This window comes from Rhipicephalus microplus, chromosome 3, assembly GCF_043290135.1.
Source record: "Rhipicephalus microplus isolate Deutch F79 chromosome 3, USDA_Rmic, whole genome shotgun sequence".
NCBI lineage: Eukaryota > Metazoa > Arthropoda > Arachnida > Ixodida > Ixodidae > Rhipicephalus > Rhipicephalus microplus.
The window spans coordinates 19,243,086-19,268,038 of NC_134702.1; the positions used below are offsets into that span (position 1 = coordinate 19,243,086).

The 24,953-nt window shown below is 43.4% G+C and overlaps 1 protein-coding gene across 1 annotated transcript; it reads left to right on the forward strand.

The window, feature by feature from the left end:
• Positions 1–483: 483 nt before the first annotated feature.
• On the forward strand, positions 484–24,471 carry LOC119163568 (ribosome assembly protein METTL17, mitochondrial). Its single transcript, XM_075889014.1, has 15 exons — positions 484–643; positions 903–1,062; positions 2,612–2,743; positions 3,576–3,681; positions 5,629–5,710; positions 5,845–5,918; positions 7,288–7,382; positions 9,642–9,712; positions 10,626–10,733; positions 13,504–13,572; positions 14,802–14,846; positions 16,661–16,753; positions 18,241–18,304; positions 18,972–19,095; positions 24,302–24,471. The coding sequence occupies exons 1-15, from the start codon at positions 566–568 to the stop codon at positions 24,447–24,449; spliced, it is 1,449 nt and encodes a 482-aa protein (XP_075745129.1). The 5' UTR covers positions 484–565; the 3' UTR covers positions 24,450–24,471.
• Positions 24,472–24,953: the final 482 nt, after the last annotated feature.

The window sequence follows — 24,953 nt, forward strand, 5'->3', positions numbered from 1 at the left end:
ACGCTATTAAAACTACTGCTTGCAGCAACCAGCTGTTAAAGTTCTTGTGGAGCTCGGCCAACGTGAATTAAAAAACTTATGTAGACGACGATATGACATGAAGCGCAATACTGCTAAAATATGCTTGACATTTGATGAAGGCCATACAAATAAATAATCCCCACTTTTTTGATAGACGACAGTGCAGTGTGACGATGGAAGTTAGAGGCTGTGTGGTGAATATGAAAATGAGGAGTCCGATAATCACTGGAATCATGGTGGAGTATGGTCAAGACTCTTGGAGATGGTACAAAGACGACTTCGTAACAACGAACCACTGCGCCGACTTCGCTTCTTTCGTTTACCCTCACGGAGAAAGGAAGTCGGCGTTTATATCTGAAAAAATGCGGTTTTTAAATGAATTGTCCAGTAAACTCTAATTTCGAATTCGATTTCAAAACCGAAAGTAATCACAGTATGAACTAAAAAAAAAACGAGCTGGGACCGTCCGCAGCCAATCCAACAAGAGCAAACGCTGTTTGGCTTTTTGTGCCATGTGCGCGCTTGTGGTCGTCGCTTTCAATTGATGATAATTTCGAAAATGAGTCATTTACACAAGCTCCTGAGGTTTCTGAGGACAAAACCCTGCATCTGCAGCGTTCGGGTGAGTTTATCGTGGGAAAATCTGGGCCGAGTATTTACTTTATGAAATGTATGTCTGTTTTTATCTGTTTTAGCTAACTCATTTAAGTTTCGTCTACAGTTACTTGTCGAGATTCCTTGCGCAGTTCCACGGATCCTTTAGCTCATCGATAACGCTAAGGCCTCTACGTTAGAGGTTGTGTCGGACTGTCGGGTTATGCGCCGAAGCTGCTTTGTTCTTCCTTAGTGTCGTCTCTGATATTGCAATTTTCTTGACGCAGCCGATTACTAAAGCTAGCAATGCCGTCTCACTGCCGAGCGAGCTCAGCGATGCACTCGATGCGGCCGAGATCAAACACAGGAATCACCCTGGAGCGCGAAGACGGAAGCAAGTCAAGCTTCCAGAGAAACTACTGACGGCGGCCGAAGCTGTTCTCGAAAGTAAGTTCTTCCTCATGTAATAACCACCCGCAGGTTTGAGCAGACGTTGATGAAGTTGCGGCATAGGGGCAATGACACTTACGAAGTCTATCTATATCCCGTCATCGAGTTCGTTGGTAGTGGGTGGGCACCAGGGTTGTGCCTTTTAAATTGCCTTCGTTCTGACGGGCTTTCCGGATGCATGTGCTTTTGATACCCTTTTAGTTGAATAAACAGAAGTTTGCCTATCAGGGTAGCATTGATCATGGAAAGGAGCGATTATCCGTCAAGTTTTGATAATCGTATCACTTATTTTTATGATCACCGCTATGTATGTTACACTCATGTGTATCACGAGTTCCATTGAACATGCTTGCTAGTGCATGTATTCTGCTGCAAGCGTTACTAAACGTTTTACAGAGAAAGCTGTTATCAGATCACAAGGGCGCCGCCGCCTGTGTCCTTAACCACTATCGCACGAAATAAGAAACAAAGCTTGTAAAAAAAAAAAGAAACCGAAGACACGGCGGGATTCGAAACCGGGCTCCTGTGGCACAGCCCAGTATTCTACCGTAGAGTCATGCCACTGCTTGAAAGTCTAATGCAAACTTGCCTTAGGCTGGCTTGATGTCGAGAAAGGAATCGTGTTAGTATGAGTAATAAAGCAATTTGAAACAGCAAGTGAATAACCAGACGTCACACAATGCGAATTGCATCACGATTTGGTCATCCAATGCTCCAACCCATTACAAAACCTTTTTATTGATCTCTTATTAACTGTGGCGCATACCCACTTCAGGCATAATTCTTTATCCTCGTCAGCCACTGGATAAAAAATATGCACAAAATTCCTTGCCAGTGTGCAGCAACCACTCTTCTCCGAAGAATGACGAAGAATAGCACAGGGAATGCCGGCCTACTTCATAAAAATAGTGGTTATTCATGGTGCAGCGGGTATTAAGCAAGTGGGCTTGTAACAGTAACCTAAAGAGTGTTAAGAAAAGGCTTTGAAAAGTCACTGTTCCAGCTTTCGCTGTGACTGTGCTGTGTGTTCTTCACAGGCATGGTGGTTTTTCTGTCCGACAGTTTGTGAGTGACAGTAACGGCTATGCGCACTTTCTGACTGTAACAGCATTACCTGCTTAGAAAATCACTACTATACAAGGTTGCACAAATCTGCTTGTAGTGTGGTTGCCAGACATTATCTGAAGTTGTCATACTAAGTGCTCTCTTTATGTTATCAGAATTACTATAATCAGAGGTGTTGTTATTTGCCCATTTTCGGAAAGGGAGGAGCCAAATGAACTGCGTGGTAGGGAAAGCTCACAAACTAAGTTGTTGTCATGATCAGTATTTCAGGCTTAGTGTGCACGGTTCATTTTAACAGCATGCATGTACAGAAGAAATTCCACTGGTGTTTTAAAATTTCAGTTTATCGCCCAGTGTGTGTGTGTTGGGGTGTGTGAGGGTACTTTATACCTTGCCAATAGTTTATGTGGGATAAGCGTACCACTGTTCTCCCTTGTAGCTAATACTTTTGGCTGTGACATTTCTTATGTTGCATTCACAGCACAAGACATAAGCAAATTACGCGAAGCAGCCATGGTTATCAGGAACCAGCTCTGGTCTCGGCACCTACCCATCGAGAATGATGAGCTCAGATCCCGAGCTATGAACATTGAGAAGGAGCTCTTTGGAAACTGTGAGTTTCTTGCCCTTTTGCTCATATGTTTACTTTCGTTAGTCATAGCTATATAATGTAAATGTGTTGGTGCTAATTTTGCGAGCATCTTGAGATGCCAAGATTTCCATACCTTTGCACGCTCTTCAATGGGTAGTCTAAGATTTTATGCAAACTTTCACAAATCTGTGCAACTTGATTTGTTTAACATTGTTAGCTCACCTCATACAAACAGCACTGGAAGGCAGAGATATTCTTGACATCATCAGTTTCAGGCTATGGTGTGACAATCTGAACTACTTTAATGGTTGTTACTTTTTAATGCTATGAATGATTGTTGCTCATATCACATTTTCAGCACTTGGTGAGCTGATGATTGCTTTTAAAAACACAGTGCTTCAAAGTTTGCGTGGTTGTAAAAGTGGTGTAATTTAGACAGTGGCAAGTTCAGGGCAGTGTACCATGAGCACGAAAGCAATGGTGATTGGTACTGTGAAAATAATGATCTTTGTGAATGAAGTGCATCAAAACCAAGAACACTGACAGAAATAATGAGATTTATTAGGTTACACTATTGATGAATGCAGTTGAACACAAACTTCCATGTTTTAATAATGAAGCCAGTTTGTTCATTGCCAAAAAATAACATGATGCACACATTTGAGGACACATTTCGAGGCAGAAGATGTTAAATAAGTTTGTTTCATTATATTGTTATCTCTATTCCAGCATGTTTTAATAATAAAGTCAGTTTTTTCATTGCCAAAAAAATAACATGATGCACGCATTTTAGGACACATTTCGAGGCTGAAGATGTTAAGTTTGTTTCATTATATTGTTATCTCTATTCCAGCTATTGAGAGAATGAGCCAGGAGGAAAGAGATTACGTTGAAGAAGATGCGAAAAAACAAGTATTTGAGCGCCTGAAGAAGCGAGTGAGATTGTGGAAGCCTATGAGGCGAGTATAGGAGCTATCATTTTTTTTTTATGTCATTGCCGCATTTTTGCTTAAGTTTCCCAAGATAACTCCAATCAGGAGTTCGTTTATATTAACACATTTTGCAATAGTTCAACGAGTCTTGCACCACTGTCACACAGTGCTCCACTGATCACGATTAGGATGGCATTCTACGATAGGGATTGGCTCTCTTCTGCAGCTTCCTTAAACAAGCCAATCATCATCATCATCATCATTATTATCAGTCTGACTACGTCCACTGTAGGACAAAAGCCTCTCCCATGTTCTGCCAGTTAACCCGGTCCTGTGCTTGCTGCTGCCAACTTATACCCGCAAACTTCTTAATCTCATCTGCCCACCTAACCTTCAGTCTACCCCTAACTCGCTTGCCTTCTCTGGGAATCCAGTTAGTTACCCTTAATGACCAGCGGTTATCCTGTCTACGCACTACATGCCCGGCCCATGCCCATTTCCTCTTCTTGATTTCAACCACACACAAGCCAATCACGATCAGTGAATTTGGTCCGGATTCAGGCCTGATCATGATCAAACGTCACCGTGTGACGCAAGTATTAGGTCATAGGCTAAATTTCCAGCCAATGCAGTTAGAGGTTGCAGGGCGCACATGTTTGAAAATGATCATTTACCATGTTTTAGTGCATTCCAGAGGGCCCTTCTATGTCTCTGGGCATTGCCAATGATCAGTTATTGTTAATCAGGAATTATATTGTTAAATTACACAGTACATATATATTTCACAAATGTGTGGTCGAAAACAGCTGAAGTATCGAACAACATTTTGCGTACAGTTTGGGCTGAGAAAGTTCGGTTTCTTGCCAGAGAGCCGGGATCACGGGCACATATGTCTGTCTATCCTGAGGACTACATGCATCGCCACAAATTATGCCGTGTGATTCCGGTAAATTGTTCCGTGAAGAATCTGCGGGTCTGCCTTTGGAACTTCTGCATGCGGGAAAGCACAAAAGCAGTTTAGATGAGTCTCAAATTGCATAAATGAAACTTACCAAAGTGGCTGACTGGGCTAGTTGGTTGTGCATACTTGCGGTTAACAGTGCGAAAATGTGTGAGGGTCGCGTAGCAGACTCAGGGATTGTTGATGTTATTTCGTATCTTTGCTTCCGTCTTTTTTTTTTCTTTCACTGTTTTTTCTGTTCACTCGGGTATACTATATAATAGCCTTCTTGTCAACGAAATTTCACTTTGAAGTCAGCGCTTGTCCCGTATTTTTCCTGTTTCCTGTCCGCTATGCATTATTTTCGCTGTTAAACTTATGTATAAATGATATGCAGTCAGTAGTAGACTTTGGTTTGGAAGTATATGATAAGAAATTTACTTGTAGACACTTATTTTAATAAATCTTGATTTGTTTAGGTATTGATAAGCACCATCTATCTCTCCTCTTTTCCCAATAATAAATCAGCGTCAAACATTCACACAGCGGAACACTTCATATGCATTGTTTCATGTGTAACCAGCATTCCGTACAGAGGCTAGTGACGTACCCTGCTGTAAGTTACATCATCGCTGTCATTGGAAGAGAATCGATTAGGTATTTGACAGTTTTAAAAAAGTGAATTCCGATGTCAAGCGTGCAAACTAGTAATCTCTAGCTTTTTATCACCATGTACCCCTGTCATAGATCACATGAGGAGGTTTTCAAGCTTACCTGTGACATTTCTATTTTTCTCCAATTTCTTTTGTTGTCAAGAAGAGAGGAATGAAGATCTCGTTGAGTTTCAAGTACAACCCAGATAGCCTAGACCATTCAGGTCCCTCAGGATTTTCAATTTATGCGTGCAATCGTTCCTTGTTTTTCTCGGAACCGTGAAAAGGTTTTCCCATGCTTGTGATTTGCTTGGTCTGAATTTATGCTTGAGAAGTATGTGGATTCCATTGCCTTGCACCCTCTCTCGTCGCTCTATGCAGGTATGATGATTTCGGAGCTCGTGGCTACCTTGTCGGGAAACTAGCCGGCGACTATGCAGTTGCCCACGACGTCTTTCACGAGGTAAGATGACATTCCAGCCGTAGAGCTGTGTGGAAATGCTTTTGATGCCAGCATTCGCATTATGTTGCCTTGCGGCTGTACGCAGCTTCTGTCGTTTGTCTCTTGTATTTTGTTTATTGATTTGCACATTTCAGATTCAACATTTATATCCTGCTTTCGCCCCTAATTCTATCATGGACTTTGGGTCAGGTCTTGCTTCATGTTTCTGGTAAGTTTCGTTGGTTCGTAGCAGGAAGTGCTAGAAAAATGAAGAAAATTGGCTATTGTATTGCTACCCAATGCAATGTTTTTTTGTCACTACCGTTATAATGTATACTCATATTGGACAAGGGATTCAGTCAATAGCCTACGTAATGTATGTCAGCTGTAATCTGCGTTACCGAATGAGCTACCATACGTACTTGTAGAAGACCTGCATTGTTTCATATATCTTTTTTTAAACATTAGCAGGGTGCAAATTTCACAGTAATATGTTATCTGACCAACCATTAAAATTGATAATGTATTTTGAATGATGTACTAAATGCTAACACATACACTGCTACCCACAACAAACACACTTGTGTTTGCTTTTCTTTCTGTGGTTTGATGTCTTGTTAAACATGTGCATAATTTTGCTCGTTAGGCAATCTGTAAGCTCCGATTTCTTTAATCTTTTCTTTGTCTTCTGTATATTATCTTACCTATCATGCAATTCAGCATGTAGGTGATTCTTTCGAAGCACTTTTTTCTTTTGTTCATTGATGCACTAACCCACATCACTTTTACGAGTCAGCAGTCATGTGAATTCACATTTTATGACCGGTTTTCTTGTTCCATTCGAGATCTCCTCATCCAGGGTGAACTTTTACCCATTTGGCCTTAAGTGGCATTTCAATAACTGCAAAAGAAGTCACCATGTTACAGGTCACATGACTAAACGAATAGCTTTTGAATTCATTTGGAGCTGCAACAAAAGTGGGTCATAGACCCGTGTTCGAGTGGTTGCTAGTTGATCTGCGACATTTGTTAACTCCACCGCTTGCGTTGCCCTGACTTGTCACATAAGTTTTTCCTGTTGAACTTTTAAAGTATAGAAGTCCATAAAAGCCATTCTTTTCTCCGTATTACTCATTGTTCAATTTCTTTATTGCTTATAAACCTTTGATTTGCCCATAACATGCGCTGCCAATGTCAGTCACATGGAACTAGACTGAAGCGAGAATTAAGAAGCAACAGCTTTCTTACAAAAATAAATCTTTCTTACAAATCAAGCTTCCGCTCATACCCTAGGTTCGTGCTGGGCATTGGTGTAATAGTCAAAGTTTTCTACTCCTTGTGTAGTAAGCCTCAGCTGCTCGAACTTTCTGATGTAGAATCTATCAATCCACTATTTCCTCCTGAAGAAGAGTTTGCTTCTCCTCTCACTAATAACAGTGGTAAACTAGCGGAAATGAAGAGAAAAACATTTACTACCAGCACTACCACTGTTTAAGTGTTCTCAATTGCCATGACTCTACGGAAGTAGGCATGAATCTAGCATGAATGTTCCTTGGATTTTACAGAAAGCGTTAGTTGTTGTTTTTTTCCTTCCACAGGGCTGCAAAGAGTATATGGCCAAAATACTTTCAAGAGTACTTCAGTGTTGACATCTCAAATGAAATGCATGCTCTGGCAAGGCTTTTGGCAGCAGGTAATTACCTCTGCTTGATAGTGTTTGTAATATCTGTGATAAGTTGTAACCAACCGTATGGAAGCATTGGAGCTCACTTCCATTTTAAGAATCTCAAGAGCTATTTGAAGTTGGACACAACGCCAGGAGCTATTTGCTGCTCTTCAAGATGGAGTTCCTTTGCTCTCGTTCCTTAGGGTCGAGGGATGTCCGTTGTCTTGGCACAGCACCATGTAAAATGTTAACGAAAGGTTAACAAGAACGAAATAAAAGGCCACAACACCACTAGCATTTAAGCACCCCTCAATCAAAGCATATGATAAAAAATATTTTTAACAATGAATTGATAGGAATCATAATTGTGACAGAACAGTGTGAAACACCTGCAAGCACAAAACTCTTTATACTAGTCGGTGACTTCAGCGTTCACAATACGGACCTTAGGACACAGCTTTGTCATTGACTCTAACTGTGTCGTGTCAAGGTTTATTGGAGAAACAGTTGCTATAGTCCAAAAGTGTGTATATGTGAATTAAAAAAAAAAGGGTTTTCAATAGATGAACAGCAATCATAATTGTGATGGAACACTATAAAGCCGACAAGCACAAATTCTTCACACTAGTCTGCAGCTTCAACATAGACATTATGGACCGTAGAGCACAGCTTTGTTGTCGACTCTTTATAACCACATTGCATCATTTTATTTCACTCAGTTTACATTATATGGGGCAATGCTTGGGTAATGTATTGGTTGTCAACCATACGATACCCAGAGCTTCACTCATTTGTCATGATTTACTTCGTGGAGATGTGCAATTTTGTTTTTACTTTTTTTTTTCACGGTTGCTATGGGATCATTGTGTCTGTCTCAACACATAGAGCTGTTTTGTTGCAGTAAACTTTGAAAAGAAAACATAAACAGCATAGGCACTTTTTGTTTCTCATATTAATTGAAGATGTACTTTGAAGATAAAGTACTAACATACCGTTAACCCCTTAACTGCTTTGGACGAGCACAGCTCATTCTGCCCATACTGTCACCAAACTGCTTTGAACGAACTCGTTCTAGTGGAATAGGTACTCTCCTTTAGGGTTCAGGCAGAGAAGCACGCATTTACGGCTTACATTGCGTGTCATCCGCTTGATGGGAGCATTTGCTCGAAGATATATAGTTTTCTCATGCGGCAGGAGCGCAGTTTTTGTACGGAAAGAGGGCGTGCACTGGAGGCAGCCCACGCGCAGCTGTTCCATGAACACGAAAACAATGCTATTCGTTTTCGTCACTTTCTTTGAGTGATGATCGTTGGAATACAAATATTTATCTTGTGCCCAGAAGTGAAGGCAGTGATTATGGTGAATTGAGTAGCTTCTCTGGCGATGATGAAGACAGCTTGGACGCGAGCATTGCGAGTGAAGCCACTTTGCGTTATTCCATGTTCTAAAATTTTTGATGCAGCTCCGAAGCTTCCCAGTGAAATACTGCAAGGGTGCTTAACCTACACAAGTGAGGCAAAATGTGGCGTCTGTAACTGTTTGTTTTATGAGGTTTTTAAATTTTATTAGCAGCAGGTTGCTGGTTTTCTATGTATTGTTCAGAAACAAACTTCATTCTGTTGATTTGATTGAGTATGTGTTGAAAATATTTTTTCAACATCGACTATCTACTTTTTAGTACAATCCGATTCGAAATCAGCAATAAAAAAATAGCCACGTTTTGACTGAAAAATTTGACAAAAATGAGCAGTTAAAAGGTTAAGTGTCATAGTATTGATTTGTTATGCTGAACCTTTTCTGCAAACCAGCCTTAATTTCATTTTCCTGGTGCTGTTCTATGTGTCACGCAGCAATGACGCAGACACTGGTCTGGCAGTAGCAGTGACATCTTCGCACTCACCCAGTCTCACTTAATTCTTTGCTCTGAAGCTGACTTTTGCACATACAGGTTCAAAGAGTATCCTGTTCAACCATCAAGTTTGTTTGATGTCGTATTATATTAGATGTACAGTTCAACCTCTTTTTAAGAGACTTGTACCAGGGAGAAGTTTTGTCCCTTATATCAGGTGTCTCCAAGAAGTAGTGTACCGTGGTCTCATTTTCCGATAGATCCCTGTTTCAATGTAAGCACACTGGCATCTCTTTTACCCAATAATCTCCTACATCAGTGTTTCTTTTTTTAAAGGCGTTCAGCTGTATGTGAGTTGCTATATTAGTGAACTTTCTTGAAGTTCGTTGTTGCAGCTGTGCAGTGCTTAACAACTCTTCGATGATCACAATATTCAGGAGGAAATACCAATGCACAGGTGAAGTTCCGCTCATTTTTTCAACGGGAATTTCTTCCATCTACGGATAAAGTGAGTGCTTGATTATCTGTTCACTTGCTTACTACTTTTTTGTACTCTTTTGGGTGCGTATATCGTGCCCAGTTATATTGACAGGACACTTTTATGAAACAATGTCATATTTACTTTGTTTGCATGGCATATGATGAAGATGCAAACATCAGTAGCAATAATATAGCGTGCACTGTTTAATTATTGCCACGGACATGTGCAGTGCTGCCAAACCGAAGTGCTACATTTTCAATAATGGTGACGACTGGACAGCACATGCTGTGCCATTTCTAATGCTTGCCACTGTTCACGTTTCATTTGACGCCAATAGTACAGCTGGTGACAAAAATGATTTTGCCTGTCCTGGCAGTGCCAGATTTACCACACGCGATTCATGGCGTGAAGACTCGAATACTAGGTGTTTAAAAGCTGGTATTTGCAGTGAATGATAATGCGGTTTCCCTAATTTTCTGTTAGGTAATAAGTTTGAAAGAACTTATTCTTGAGTTGGTTTGGATGACTAGCTCACCCACTGACTCAGTTTTTCTCCGACTCATTGATCCACACAAAAACACGCGTGTATGTAGAAGTACTGCAAATGTTGCCATCTGTAAAGAAAAACAGCCTCTCCTTTCTGTGTGGTGGAATTTGTTTAGTGGGCTTGGTACAAAATGATAGAGCGATTGCCCGTGTATTATTGCAAGCATAAAGAAATATTGCTGTAGCATGCTGTCTGGCTTCTAGCCAACTATTGCTAGCGCACTCATTTTTTTCTTCTTCATGTTAATTTGCATTGTAGCCATACTTAGAAGAAGTGCTCGAGTCGGTAGTAAAAGCAGTGTGGCGGTACTCCATAGTCACACCTATATTGTGTTCTGTGGAGTTAACACCTCTGATTAATGTGATGTTCTTTTGATTATGTATTTGTCTGCAGATTACCTTTGACCTTGTGGTCAGTGCATTCACACTTATGGAGCTGCCAAACGCGATGCAAAGGCTGGAAACTGTGGCCAGCCTGTGGGGCAAGACCAGTGGCCTGTTGGTATGATTCAGCTATGTGTCACTTTTTTTTGAGTAATATACACACCCTTACCATCACTCACTATATGCGATATTGACGCGTTCACATCAGGCCTTATGCCAGACTTGATTAATTGAAGTGATGAGTCCAAGTTAAGATTAATTTCTAAAAACTTTAATGGCAAACATATTTGACGGAGATCTGTGTAGCTGGGTAAAAAATTATACGAATAAACAGACTCTCTAGCGAAGCTTAGTCTATAGTTTTTAATATTGAAATTTAAAACTGACCCCTACATTTCGAGACACATTTGGTCTTCTTCAGGAGGAAACTGTCTGGTCACCTCCGAAGCAGGCAACTTTTCTCATTGGTTGACCCCATCTCCACCGTTGTTCTTTCAGCCGTTCTTGTGGAAACGCAAAGACCGACGACAGAGGAGAGGACACCTACAAAGAAAAGTCGCTAGCTTCGGTGCCGGCCTGACAGTCGCCCCCTGAAGAAGAGAACGAATGAGTCTCAGAACGTAGGGCCAGTTTTTAATTTTAATTAATAAGAACCATAAACTAAACGTGGTTGCAGAGTCTGTTTGTTCGTATGATTTCGAAATACGGGTATATTGGTACACCCAAAAACATGGTACAACTGCATTGTCACTATCTTGTTTTAAATGCGGAGCATTTCCTAGTCGCACAATGTTGAGCTTAGACGTTGGTGGCGGCGCCATCCACATTCCCACTGCGCATGCTCGTGTTTCATGCCGGCCCAGGAAGAAACCCACAAAACTTCGCTCTTCTCCCCTTCTCTCGCCTCGCAAGGCCGACGCAGGCAGCGTCTGCTAGTAAAAAAACAACTGCTCGCACTGCACAACCATTCATTGGCCACCCCGTATATGTAGGCACTGGATCGCGCGTTCGGAATCAATTCAAGGGTGTCTTTGCTTAGCTTTTGCTTGACGTTGAAGGCAACGCTTCTCCTTCATTCAATGAATAAGAATAATAAAGACAAAATAACAATTAAGCATTCCCAAACCATACCCAATTACGCAACATTCACGCTATACCCCAACCCCTCTGCAACGCATTTACTCGAGTTCCCCGCGTTGCAAGATGCAGGCGGCATTTTTTTAACATGACTTTTCTTTCTTGTAACGAAAGTGGCACATCATTGTCATCAACCTGTGCAGAAACGTAGTACTATGTGATCATCGTAAAAGAAAGTGTAAATTTAGGAGCTTGTGTTCTTGATTAGACATAATATTAATGAAAACTAACTGACAATACTTGTCTATTAGTTCTCAAGTCATCATTTTATGATGGCTGTGGTGGTAATGCCATTTAGGATGGCAGACTGTAGCAACTGCTGTCAATGTGGTTTCGGATTCATATTCAATTGTAATGGACAGGCTACTTTCACACCCATTCTCCTGTGGTCTGGATTGTTGTGTTTATACACTGTAACAAGTAAGCTAGTGCAAATAGTGAATTTCAGGTTCAAAGTGAATTCGAAGCGAATAGTAATTTTGGTAGAATAATTTCGAATCAAATTCTAATAGTATATGTGACAAATAAAGAAAAATGGGCATATTTATTATCACCTAACTAACCCGCATAATATTTTTTTTTAAATTGAATTAGGGGCTCTATGCAAATTCTTTTTTTTTTTCATTCAAAGAAAGTCGAAATAACTTTGAGTAGTAGCAAGATTTGACTTTCGGCAAGATGTGAGTCATATTCCTTAAAATACGTAACATTTAAAAATTTATTATACTTAGAGCATATAAGCTGTCATAAGAAGCTTTTAGGCTTAATAAAATGAATTCATTTGAGAGTATTAGTTTTATTTAAAGGGGCCATGTGACACTTTTTCAAGTAGCCATGGAATGGATTCACAAAAGAAGCTTATTGCCTCATGAATTCGCCGCTGCAAAAATTTGTAGAATCCGTCAAGTACACGCGGAGTAGCAAAGATTTGTTGCGCACTGCAATTGGATTCTCTCTTCTCTCGCCCCGATGAAAGCGCTGGGAGTTAGGCAAGGAGGGATGGCAAAGGGAAAGAAAATACGGTACGCGTGCTTTCTGAGCTTGTGGAGTCATTTGCCGTGAAAAGAGAGCAAATTTTAGCCGACTTTGAGAGTTTATTGTGAATCGCATGCCGCGTGGTGCGCTATAATATTTTGCTCGCGTGTTCTCGGTAACCTCGACCACCGATCGGCAGCGTTTCCTGACAATGCTCAAAAAGTAATGCAGAGCCCCCTTATAAATTCGAAGGGGAGCTTCGCGGCAGAGCGGATTTCTCCTAAATAAGTGCTTTCACGGCTCAGCATTCCTGCACTGCAGTGAAACCATCTTCACAGGCGGTACATTCGGATTGATGTGCATTAATTTGTTCCTTGCAAATACTTCGAAATCGAAATTTTGAATAATATAAATTTGAATACCCTACCATTTGTTCAAATACTCGAAGAAATTTCACAAGCCTAGTAACAATTCATTGGCTCCACGAGTATGATCCACATTGTCAGTTTTATTTGATGTCTTAGGACTAGATCCTCATGCGTATAACACGGTTTTAGGAACTGTCTTTGGAAGTTGGGGCAGTGTAGTTCCTACAACCAAATGCCTCTTCAGTACTCCGTGAAATGTTCCCACATATGGCTGGCTGGTATCGTTATGTGAAATAAACAGTTGTGGTTTCCATGGTTGCAAATATCATCGACCTTTACTAAAAGCACAATTGCTGTGCATGTGTAAATATTCAAGTTGATGTATGTGCTTTTGCCCCCTTTTCACAGGTTCTAATTGAAAACGGCACACAAGCCGGACATAAGGCCATTGCCGAAGCTCGTGACTTCATACTAATGGTGTGTCTTCTTGTCTTCTCTATATTGCTAGAGTCTGTTGTGTGTGCAATACAGTGTGCTTTTTGAAGGAAAGTGCACAGGCATTTCATTGCGGCAAAGGCATCGTATGGCTTATCTGTTGAAAAATTATGTGACCAGCAGCAGCATTAACAGAAGTGGTGCGAAAAGCCACATGTCACCATAATGCCATGTTAATTAAGATGTGTTCTTGTGATGACATCACATGACATTGCTGTTAGGTGAAAGGCAGGGGGATTCCAAAAGTACAGCAACACCAGGACAGGTGTAGAAAACTTGAGGGGGTGTCGAAGAATAAAGTTAACTGAAAGTAATAAAAAATTTAATGAATGGCCTGCAAGAGCACAGGCTTTCAGCTGTGCTTTCCTTCACGTTACTGAAAAGTACTGCGATAATTTTTTAGCTTTATATATCATCATTTGCTGCAATCTAGCCACACACAATAGAGGTAGAGCATTGGCAATTAATACACATTCCACACAAGAATAAAAAAACATCTCAGAATGCTGGCCACTAGAAAAAGCAAGTGCCACGAGATTAATTCAGTGCGGTACCTCTTGAACTCAAGGCAGGTGTGGAACTTATTGATACGTAGGTTGACATTGTGGCGTCGTCAGGGGGTGGTTTGGGGGTTCAAATCACCTCCCACTGGTGATTCCCACTGAAATCACCACCCACCCCCTGAATTTTTGTGTGTGTACATATGGTCCTAAACATGCAAACCCACAAACGCATGCAGGAACATACTAAAAAAGGTTTCCAGCCCCCCTCCCACCGCCCATTCATACAAATTTGTTGCTATGTCCCTTGTTCACTCATGGTGCCGTGCTTTCCGAAAATAATTATTCTTTTTGCATTTTCACACCTGAATAATGCAGCGGAAGAAAACCAGCATTCGTAAATTTTTTCGACTCGTGTGCGTTGACTTTTTTCTTTCTCGCAAATTTTCATTAGTCGAGGGTGTGGCATTCTCTTTTCGGTTCCTGCCGCCATCGAAAATATTCCCCCTCCCCCACTTTTTTTCTTTTTTTTTAGCATGCTAGTGTGCTCAAATATTCTTGCCCAAGTGCGAGAAATTGGTTGCTTTGCTTTAAGCATCATGGCCATTTCGACAGTTTATTTGTCAAGTTTCAAATAGTTTTCCAGTTTTTTTTTTTTAAATAAGCTTTCCCCAGTGTCAGTGCCGACAATCACGACCTTATTTTCTTCAGATCAGCAAAGATGGCGGTCAAGAACCTGCCCATGTTTTGGCTCCTGTGAGTAATAGCCAATTTTCTTGTCTGTATCTTGTAATGCACAGTGAAAAAAAAAACAAACTTAATTATAGTGGCTCAAAGTAGGCTGCCAAGAGAGTTATCTTTTATAACAGGCCGCTTCATTCTGGGGTGGCACTGTACGTTGTTGAACATTCAACATCTAGGGCGAAAGCCCTAGGTGTCTCATTAAACATGAAAATTGGCAGTGAGCGCCCCTCGACGTCAGCGTCAACACGAGGGATGCGGAAAGTCATCATCCTGTGATGTCACCGTATGATGTCACATAATACGAATGAAGGAAAAACACGAGGGATGCGGAAAGTCATCATCCTGTGATGTCACCGTATGATGTCACATAATACGAATGAAGGAAAGCAGTGTAAATTTAAGGGCTCATTCTTTTTATTAGACACAATATGAGATCTAACTGACAATGATGCCAAGAAAGTAATTGCAATTTAAATGTGAAGAAAGAAAAGGTCAGCTGTCAGATTGTAGTAAGATCACGTGCTACGTGGCACTAGCAGGCAATAAAGAGTGTTCCACACTCACCGCCATGGCTACTGGTGGCGCTGACTGATGGTCTCGCAGTTGAATGCATATATGCACCCTATAAAGTAGACGGATGGATAACCACCATTGTAACTCAGTGGTAGAAGTTCTGATGCATTATTTAAAGCTCGCAGGTTCGTTCCCTGCTGGCGGCAAGTTATCTCTTCGATCACTTTTCTTTATTCACATTTACATTGCAATTACTCCTAATAACATCCCCTATACTTTCCTTGGTATCTTTGTCTGCCAGCACTCATTGTGTCACATAATACTGTCACATGGCGACATCATCACATTTCATCATTGCTTGGTCAAAGATGGGTAGATCATAGAAGCGGTGCAGTACCAGGAGAGGCGCAGGAATCTTTTATAATGGGGGGTCAGTGCATCGACCAAGAAGAAAAAAGACGGTTTTTGCCTTCATCTTAGACAGATTTATAAGTGGCCCTGTTAATTTTTTGAATGAGTGTTATCTGCGACATCTTTGCAACTTCTTAATTTAAACACTGTAAAAGTGTTCGCATAAAGAAGTGGTGTAAGGTGGGACTGGCAAACAAGAAAACTAACCTGAAAGCTGTTTTTTTTTTTCCTTTAATGTGTGTGAGGGCCTTTGTCGAAGTCATTTTTATCAAAAGTATCTCGGGTGAGTCTGCTTTTGAGTAGTTTCATAGTGAAGCTGTAACGACTCGCAAATGTCTCAAGCATGGTTTCAAGATTTTGTGATGAACTCTTGAGATAGAAGTGGAAATTACACTTTTCATGCTTTTAAAATCTAGAAGTAATATTATCAGAAAAAAACACATTATTAGTGCTTCTATGTCTCTTCTATGTTTGCCCTTTCTTTTTGCACTGTTTTAGATACTAATTGTGCCAATGTTTGTTATGCTGTGCCTCAATGTATGTTTTGCCACTCATTTATTTATCCATGCTGCAGTAGACTCTACGTAAACTAAGCCCTCTTAATTGAAATGGCTGCTTAAATGGAGCAACTGGCCCTAATATGGTTGCTTTCATGCTTTAATTCTGCACCCCTGTCTTTCTCCCGGTAAATGAAACTCCTTTTAAACGAAACATGTCAGGTTTCGCTGAACAGGAGTGTACTGTATATTTGTGTGTCTGTATAGTTTCCCGTTTACCTGTGCACCTGCCTGCCTGTCTGTAGTGTTTTGTTGCAGTCTTTTATTTTACCAGCGCGTTTCTCTATCTTTGTCTATTTTTGTGCGTAATGCCTACTCTGTTTCTTTTGTGCATGGAATTTCTAGTGTCCTCATGACCTCGATTGCCCAAGGGAGACGCAGGCTCTCGGAATTCCCTGCACATTCCAAGCACGCTACGAGGAGCCTTTCCTTACAGCCGTTAGTATTTGATAATTTCTAGCTGTGGTCATCCTTTCATTTCTCTGGCATTGCCATCCCTCAGACATTGCTTACAACCTTCTATTCAGTATGAAATATGCCCACTCCTTACAACACACCGCAGAGCTTGTCTGCTGTCACGCCACTACAGCTGGTACTTGCAGCAAACAATTTTTATCAATCTCTCTGAGGTCAAAAAGTGTCCCATGAATGTGTAACACGTATGCCGTTTGCCACTATGGATAAAAATTAATCGAAACTCCTTGCAGGCAGTGCCATTATTAAGCATCACACTTGCTATTTCTTTTATACCGAAACCGAATGCAATCGACGAAGTTCAATCAAAGATTCAACCAAAATGTATATCTTGACTAAGCTTAGCATTGCACTGACATGCCATTTGCTTCGTCTAATGTTTAGGTACATATGCCACGTGCAACAACCGATGGAAAAACAGCGGTCCCAATGCACGGGTCACAATCACTTATTTATTATGTTCAGCACTGAAAGTTGTGCATGCACGTATGCTAGAAAACGAAAGTCTGCACGGTTTACCAATTCCACTGCGCAAAGTGACACTTTCTTGCGAATGCAGCTTCGACAGACCCTCGTATCTCAAGCTCGCTTGTCAACCTGGCACACTTGAAATAAAGCTACTTATCATTGTGGAAGACCGTCTGCAACGAATGCCACAACGCCGAGATTGTTGGCATCTCAATTCGCCCCGTCTTCGACGCTTGAGTAGGTGGTGAGGGGGTCGAAATCAAAATGCGCAGCGTATATGACGTCGTGGCCGCTTCTGCTGCTCGATGAACCACTGGCGGAATCGTGAGGTGATGATGGGGCCGACAACATGGCGGTGGAACCGGTAACACACCGCAACACTTGCAACACACTGACATGTGTGGACCACGTGGCAAGCAACACTGACAACACATTGAACACACTGACTGCATGCGGAAGATGCTGTTAAGTAGCAGACGGTGGCACTGCTTTTTAAAGCTTGTGACGTCATGCACGCCATGGCAATTCAGATGGCAGTTGCCAGCGGTGGGTGGAGTTTACAGCCGATGACTTCTACGGCTTATTTTGGACTGAAGTAACTTTTATAGTCCAGTTTTTACACGTGTACAAGCATATTTGACTCTCTACCTTCATTTTTCACCGAAAACCGTCAATTGTTAGGTAACCATGTCATGACTGCTTCAATAATGCGCAAGGCTTGCCCTCTTAGGTTGTTCTTCAATTTTTGACTTTGCCATGCATTAAGTCTGTAAATTGAAGGCAGAAAAATTATTAGCAGGCAATGGGAGGCATGTGGTTCATTCCAGTTTCCTCATTGGCTTACAGAACATGGTAGTTTTTCTTGTGATGATTGAATCTTGTGAGACAGTGAGTCCAAGCCTTTTGTCTTCACCAATGCTGACTTCTAAATCAGTTCAGTATTGTTGACTTTCTTTGTCCATTCTTGTGTTTATGCCTTTTAGAGCAGGCACCCGGCTATTTCAAGGTACTCTTACGTGGTACTGCAGAGGCCTGGAGAAATTGGCAGTGAGTCTTTCTTTTTTTGTAAAATGCACCAAGCTCATGTACTATATTTAGTATACAGCAGAGCCTCAGTGATATGAGCACTGTTGATCCAGATTGCAGGTTGATAACAATTCGAAAGTTCAGGTGAAAAATTAAGAAGTCCAACAAGTTTTGTTCTGAGATAACTGGAAAATTTGACATAAAAGTGGGCGGATTACACAACTTAACTTCGCTGTCATGAGATGTGCACATGAGAAATGCAAACTGCAACGTATATAGAGCATTGGCAGGGTGCATGAAAGAAAGGGCAGCAATTTTCATGCATTACCGAAATCTCCACTCTTTTCGTAAAAACGACACAGAAAATGGTGTGTCCACATTGTTTTGTTTTTTTGCCTTCTTTGTTCTGTGAGCTAAAAAGTGGACATAAGTTGACTACGTACCCAAGAATGCACGTCTGCTTGACAGCTTTGTCAAAATGAATATCTAGAAAACAGAAAAGCGTTCATATGAAGGAAAATTATTTCACAAATTGTGCGAGACGTTCTCACCTCTACATTGGTTATGGTTTGTTTTGTTGTTCAAGTGCGTGTTTTGAAACATTAAGGGTGTGTAGTTGAGTTTCTGCTACCTGTAATATATGTCCTTTCAGTACAAGAATGGAGTTATCATTGGCATTCTCTTTCAGAGGAGAGAGAGTGGGCCCGTGTGATCCGGCCAGTGCTGCGTCGTAGCCGGCACGTGGTCTGCCGGTTCTGCTGCAAGGATGCACGATTGAGAGAATTTGTGTTCAGCAAAAAAAGGCACGGCAGGTAGGTTTGGTATGCTCTTATTATGTCTCCCTTGGAGGTGCTCTTGACAGACTCATTTTGTCTCGTATGGTTAAAGGGGCCCTCCTAACACTTTTCAAGCAGTTATTTATTTACATAATTGTTGAAGTTTATTGCCTCATCAATCAATTGCTGCAAACATTTGTTGAATCTGTTAAGAACGAGCTGAGTTACAGGGGTGTGTCACACGCTTTCAGCGCTGTCTCTCTTGTTTCATCTCGACGAGCACTCTGGAGGCTATGACGGCATGAGGGAAAGAAGTGAGGTCAGCGTGCATCATGATCGTAAGGGTACATCATGAAACGCTGTCTCCTGCTTTGGTTCCCGTGTGCAGGTGTGGCTGACTTTGTAATGTTATGAGACTCTGGAGTGTGGCACCAGCATGTGATGGCACCCTGTCACAAGAATCTAATCTAATCCAAATGCCATTCTTAATTTATGTAATCTATTTGCTGATAGCATGCTATCTTTTGAGTACATTAAAACAGCAGGTTCCAGCAGCTCCCAAGAGAGTGAGCACAAGCATCTGTATGTCTTCGCAATCCACTTGTAAACACTTTTTTTCTACGCACAATTGTGAGATTTAGCTGAGCTGTTTGTAGGGTATGTTTTGTCACTAAGCCCTAAGAGTGGTTCATAACGCCTCTAACTGTGAACGAGTTTGGGGAAAACATCGTGCACACTGCAAAACAGATTCCTATGAGCCGAAAAAATGCAGCACTTGTGATGCACACTTCTGTGCTCGGCAATGTTGTGCATTGTCCCTTGTGCTGGTATTTACGCCACAGTCAGTCAGTGGAATTGGAAGAACAGATTGCGGTGCAGTGAAATACCTCTTTAGGTGTATGTAAATAGATTGTTTCTTAGACATTTTGGTGTTTATGTCACGGCAGACTACAATGCGTGCATGCACAGCTCCATCCTGGACTTCACCCCTCTTACACATTTGGTACGCCTCCCAGCACGACAGATAGCCTTCATTGTAATAGCAGTGTTTGGTTTGGACTGTAACATTGCTGTATTGCACTGAAATTGATCAAGGAAAGAGATGGATTATTTGGTTAAATTTACCTAGTTAAAGTAAGGAAGTTGCTGATGGCACAGATATTGTGTACTGTGTCTACATTAGCGACCATAACCTGTACTGTTGTACTGGGCTGTTTTCGTTTCCCGTCCTTAGCTTGCCTGCATAAGCATGTGTGGCATACTTTTCTTCTTCTTCTGGCACGACACACTTGGGTTTCGGCTTTGCATTCCTGCAGTGCCACGCACACTCCTAGAGAACTTCTACACCTTGCTTTCATTGCCGAATTCACCACAGACATACGTTATGTAAAAGGCAGCTTTAACAGTGCAGCGGACGCTTTCAGTCGTATTATCATCAAAGCCATGACAGGCACCACCGACCTTTCATTGTCCTCGCTCGCGGAGGCACAGGCATTAGACGATGAGCTTCCACGACTCCGATCCTCTCCTTCCCTCCGACTGGAACAAGTCAACTTTCCCGACGACGACGTTACGCTCTGGTGCGATGTTACACACAACTGCACTCGTATCTACGTTCCTTCACAGCTTCGTCGTGCTGTTTTTGACACCCTCCACTCCATCTGCCATCCAGGCGTAAAAGCTACGCAACATCTGGTCACTGAACGCTATGTCTGGCCGCGCATACGCGCTAACATTCATGACTGGGTTCACACTTGCAGAGCATGTCAGCGTATCAAGGTGCAACGGCACACCAAGCCTCGATGGGGAAAATTTCCTCTCCCTGATGCACGTTTCGACACCATTCATTTGGACATTGTCAGGCCATTACCTCCATGTCGGTGAAATACGTATTTGCTTACGTGTATTGACAGGTACACTAGGTGGCCTGAAGCAGCTCCAATGCCTGACATCATGGCAGAAACAGTTGCTCGTATCTTTCTTGCTGCCTGGATTAGCCGTCTCGGTGTACCATCAACGGTGACTACTGATCGAGGCAGACAGTTTGAGTCAGCGCTTTTCACCTCTGTCACATCTCTACTGGGTTGTGCGCGTATTCGCACAACTGCGTATCACCCAGCATCAAATGGCTTAGTGGAGAGACTCCACCGTCATCTAAAAGCAGCACTCGCCTCGCAGCCTCACGCCGAAGATTGGGTATCACACCTCCCCATCGTGCTTCTCGGCCTGCGTTGAACACTTCGGCCAGAACTTGCCTGGACTATCCGACGCCTTTCTACGTACGAGCTGTGCAACATTTTAAGCGCTGATGAGACAGTGCTGTTTTATAAGTCTCTGCCTGACTAGACAATCGCGTTTAAGGGAGACCCGTGCGTCGGTGGAAAACGAAATAAAGAGCGTGTGACAATTCTTCTGGCTGCTAACATGACCAGCATAGAGCGGCTGCCGCTGCTGGTGATCGGGAAGGATACGAAGCCAAGATGTTTTAAGAATATTGAGCAGTTGCCTGTTGACTACCTGTTCAACAGAAAGGCTTGGATGACTGCCAAACTCTTTCAAGCCAAGCTGCGTCAGCTCGACCTCCGTTTTGCAGCCAAGGCTCAGAAGGTGTTGTTCGTGCTAGACAATTGTAGTGCGCACACGAAAGTGTCCAGGCTCGAAAACATTGAACTGAAATTCCTGCATCCTAACACAACGGCTTTCCTGCAGCTGATGGACCAGGGAATTGTACAGTTCGTGAAAAGCCGCTATTGACGGCAGGTACTCGAGCGAATCTTGCTCTGCATGGAGTCAGGCAAGCAGTACAAAGTACCGTATAGTGCGGAATATAGGTCGAGATTTTTTCCAAAAAATTTCGCTAAAAAGTCACCCCTCGACCTATATACCGGCCCTTGGCATAAACAAAGTGATCGTCTGGCAACAGGGAGTGTCGCATGTTTTTTGGGCATCAGCATCGACATCGCCTCCATGGGCCGACGCCTCTGCCGACGCCATTTTTCTTTTCTTGTTCATTTCGTGTTCGTAGAGAGTGGCGACTTTTACTCTGCGACCAGCTATGAATACCGGGACGCGGCGCCAGTTCACCGCCGCGTTTAAAAGAAAAGTTATAGAATTCGCGGAAGTGAATGGCAACATGGCGGCACAGCGGCAGTTTGGAGTGTCCGAGAAAAGCGTCAGATACTGGCGCAACCAAAAATCCAAACTGTCAGTGTGTAACGCGAGGAAGACGTCGTTTCGCGGTCGCCGAGCTGTGCACCCGGAACTCGAGGACAAAGTGGCGGATTTCGTCCGCGAGTACCGTGCCAAATCCCTTCCCGTGAATGCGGAGCTCATTCGCTCAAAAGCCGTCGAGCTCGCCCGTGAAGCCGGCCTGTCAAAGAAAGACTTCAAGGGATCCATTTATTGGGTCCGTCGCTTTATGCGACGCAAAGGATTTGCGCTTCGACGGCGCACGTCGATATGCCAGAAGCTGCCGGAGATGTACGAGGACAAATTGATAGAGTTTCAACTCTATGTGAACAACCTCCGGCGGCAGCATGGCTACATGCTAGGCCAGATCGGCAACGCCGACGAAACGCCGGTGTGGTTTGACATGCCGTCGTCCACGACTGTTTGTGAACGCGGGGCAAAAGAGGTGAGGCTTTTGTCGACCGGTAGCGAGCATTCGCGCTTCACCGTTATGCTTTGCTGCACGGCCGACGGCAGAAAGTTGCCCCCCTTCATAATCTTCAAGCGGAAGACGATGCCGAAGGAGGCCTTCCCGCGGGATGTCGTCGTCCGCGTCAACGAGAAGGGGTATATGGACGAGGCCCTAATGCGCGAATGGATCCGCACAGTGTGGAACCGGCGGCCCGGAGCCCTCCTGCAGCGCCGGAACATGCTCGTGTTGGATGCATTTCGCGGGCATTTGACAGCATCGGTGAAGGAGAGCCTTCGCGACGGAAGGACGGATCTTGTCGTCATTCCGGGAGGAATGACATCAACACTTCAACCGTTGGACGTCGTCCTCAATAAACCTTTTAAAGACCGTGTGCGTGCGCTGTACACCGAATGGATGGCTGGCGACAACCCGCGGACCCCGACAGGCCGGCTGCGCAGGCCACCTCTCGCGACAGTTTGTGGTTGGGTCTCCGAGGCATGGAGGTCTCTGCCTGAAGAGATGGTGGTGCGCGCATTCAAGAAGTGCTGCATCAGCAACGCTCTCGACGGCACCGAGGACGACATGCTGTGGGAGGCGGCTAGTGACAAGCAGTCGTCGTCGTCGGAGAGCTCCGACAGCTCGGAGGACTGTGAGGACTGACTAAAGTGAAGCAGTGAACGATTCCGCGTTTTTCTTTTTTTTTTTTGCTGGTCAAGGTAAGGGGGTCGACCTATATTCCGCCTCGACCTATATTCCGCATTATACGGTAAGCCTGCTAAGCGCAATCCACATACTGAAATACATGTGGAACAACACACCGCCTGCAATAGTCGCAAACTGCTTTAGGCATAGCGGCTTCGTGCACGACGCTGCTGATCCAGTTGGTGGCCGATGAGGAAACCGGCGAAGAGCAAGACAACCACTATGTGAGCATCATGCTAGCTGATGTGCCCCTGGGTGATTACTTCGCAATTGACAGCGATGTTGCTGTGGCCGGCACATTGACCGACAGTGATATTGTCGCCGAAGTCTTGGACGGCGAAGGCGAATCGGCTGACGAGGACGTAAGTGATGCTGACAAGGGTTCACACCACACTATGACAGAGGCTGCGCATGCCTTGACCGTTTTGGAGGACATATGCATGCTTTCCTCGGACACTGTGCGTGGACCAAGCCACCTGCAGGAACTTCGCAAAATTGTGACTTCGTCGCACATTGCGTCCGTGAAGCAAACTGCGATCACAGATATTTTAAAGAAATAAAAGTATGATGGTGTAGGAGGCATTTTCCAAGTGTTTTGTTCGTACTCGCGATAATTCATACCCTCACTTAATTCGCACATTCTCTCCAGTCCCGTGAAGTCCGAATAAACAGGGTTTTACTGTACCTATGGCTTTTACAGGCTAGAGAGTCGGGAAAGCTATGAATAAATCGGCACTCTTTAGGACCACTGCTCTAAGTGCAGTTCAGTTGCCAGAGCTTTGGCCTCACATGTTTTATATTAGGTACTCTCTATTAAAATGTAGCCCAGAACAGAATGAGTATTCTATAGCCTTGTGGTAACGGGTGTATCAAGTAACTCCCCTCCTTCTGACACCCCAGGCACGTGTACCGATTGGCCCGCTCTAGTGAGTGGGGAGACCAACTGCCGCTGGACATGCTGCCACCTGACGAAGAAGGAACACCACTGTGCGATGGCTGTGTTGAAGATGTCGACATTGACACAGTTGACGATGTAGATAGCAAATAAACAGTACAAGTAACATTGTTAATCAGTAAGACTGGTCTGGGTATCAGTAGGCCTGGATTTGCCTGGATGAGCCCACCACTAGCCACATATGAGTGGATGAGCAAGAATCGTATTCTGAGGCTGTGTGTTGAATTTATCTATAGTTCTGTCATTCTGCAAAAATTAAGTGCTGTTTTTAGATGCGGAAGCATCTTATACACTCGCCTTGTAGTGCGCCGTCCGCACCGCTTCTCGAACATTCGACAGCTGACGCGCGCGCATGCGCCGTCGCGCCGTCGCCCACCATCTGTGCCGCGCGCGCTTCTCCTTCGAGAACATTCGACAGCTGACAGCGCATGCGCCGTCGCGCCGTCGCCATCTGTGCCGCGCGCGCGCTTCTCCTTCGAGAACATTCGACAGCTGACAGCGCATGCGCCGTCGCGCTGTATATATACTCAAGGTCGGCGCTCGCTCGCTCAGTTGCCGCTCGTCGGTTGGTTTGTACGGCACGTCGACGTCCAAGGT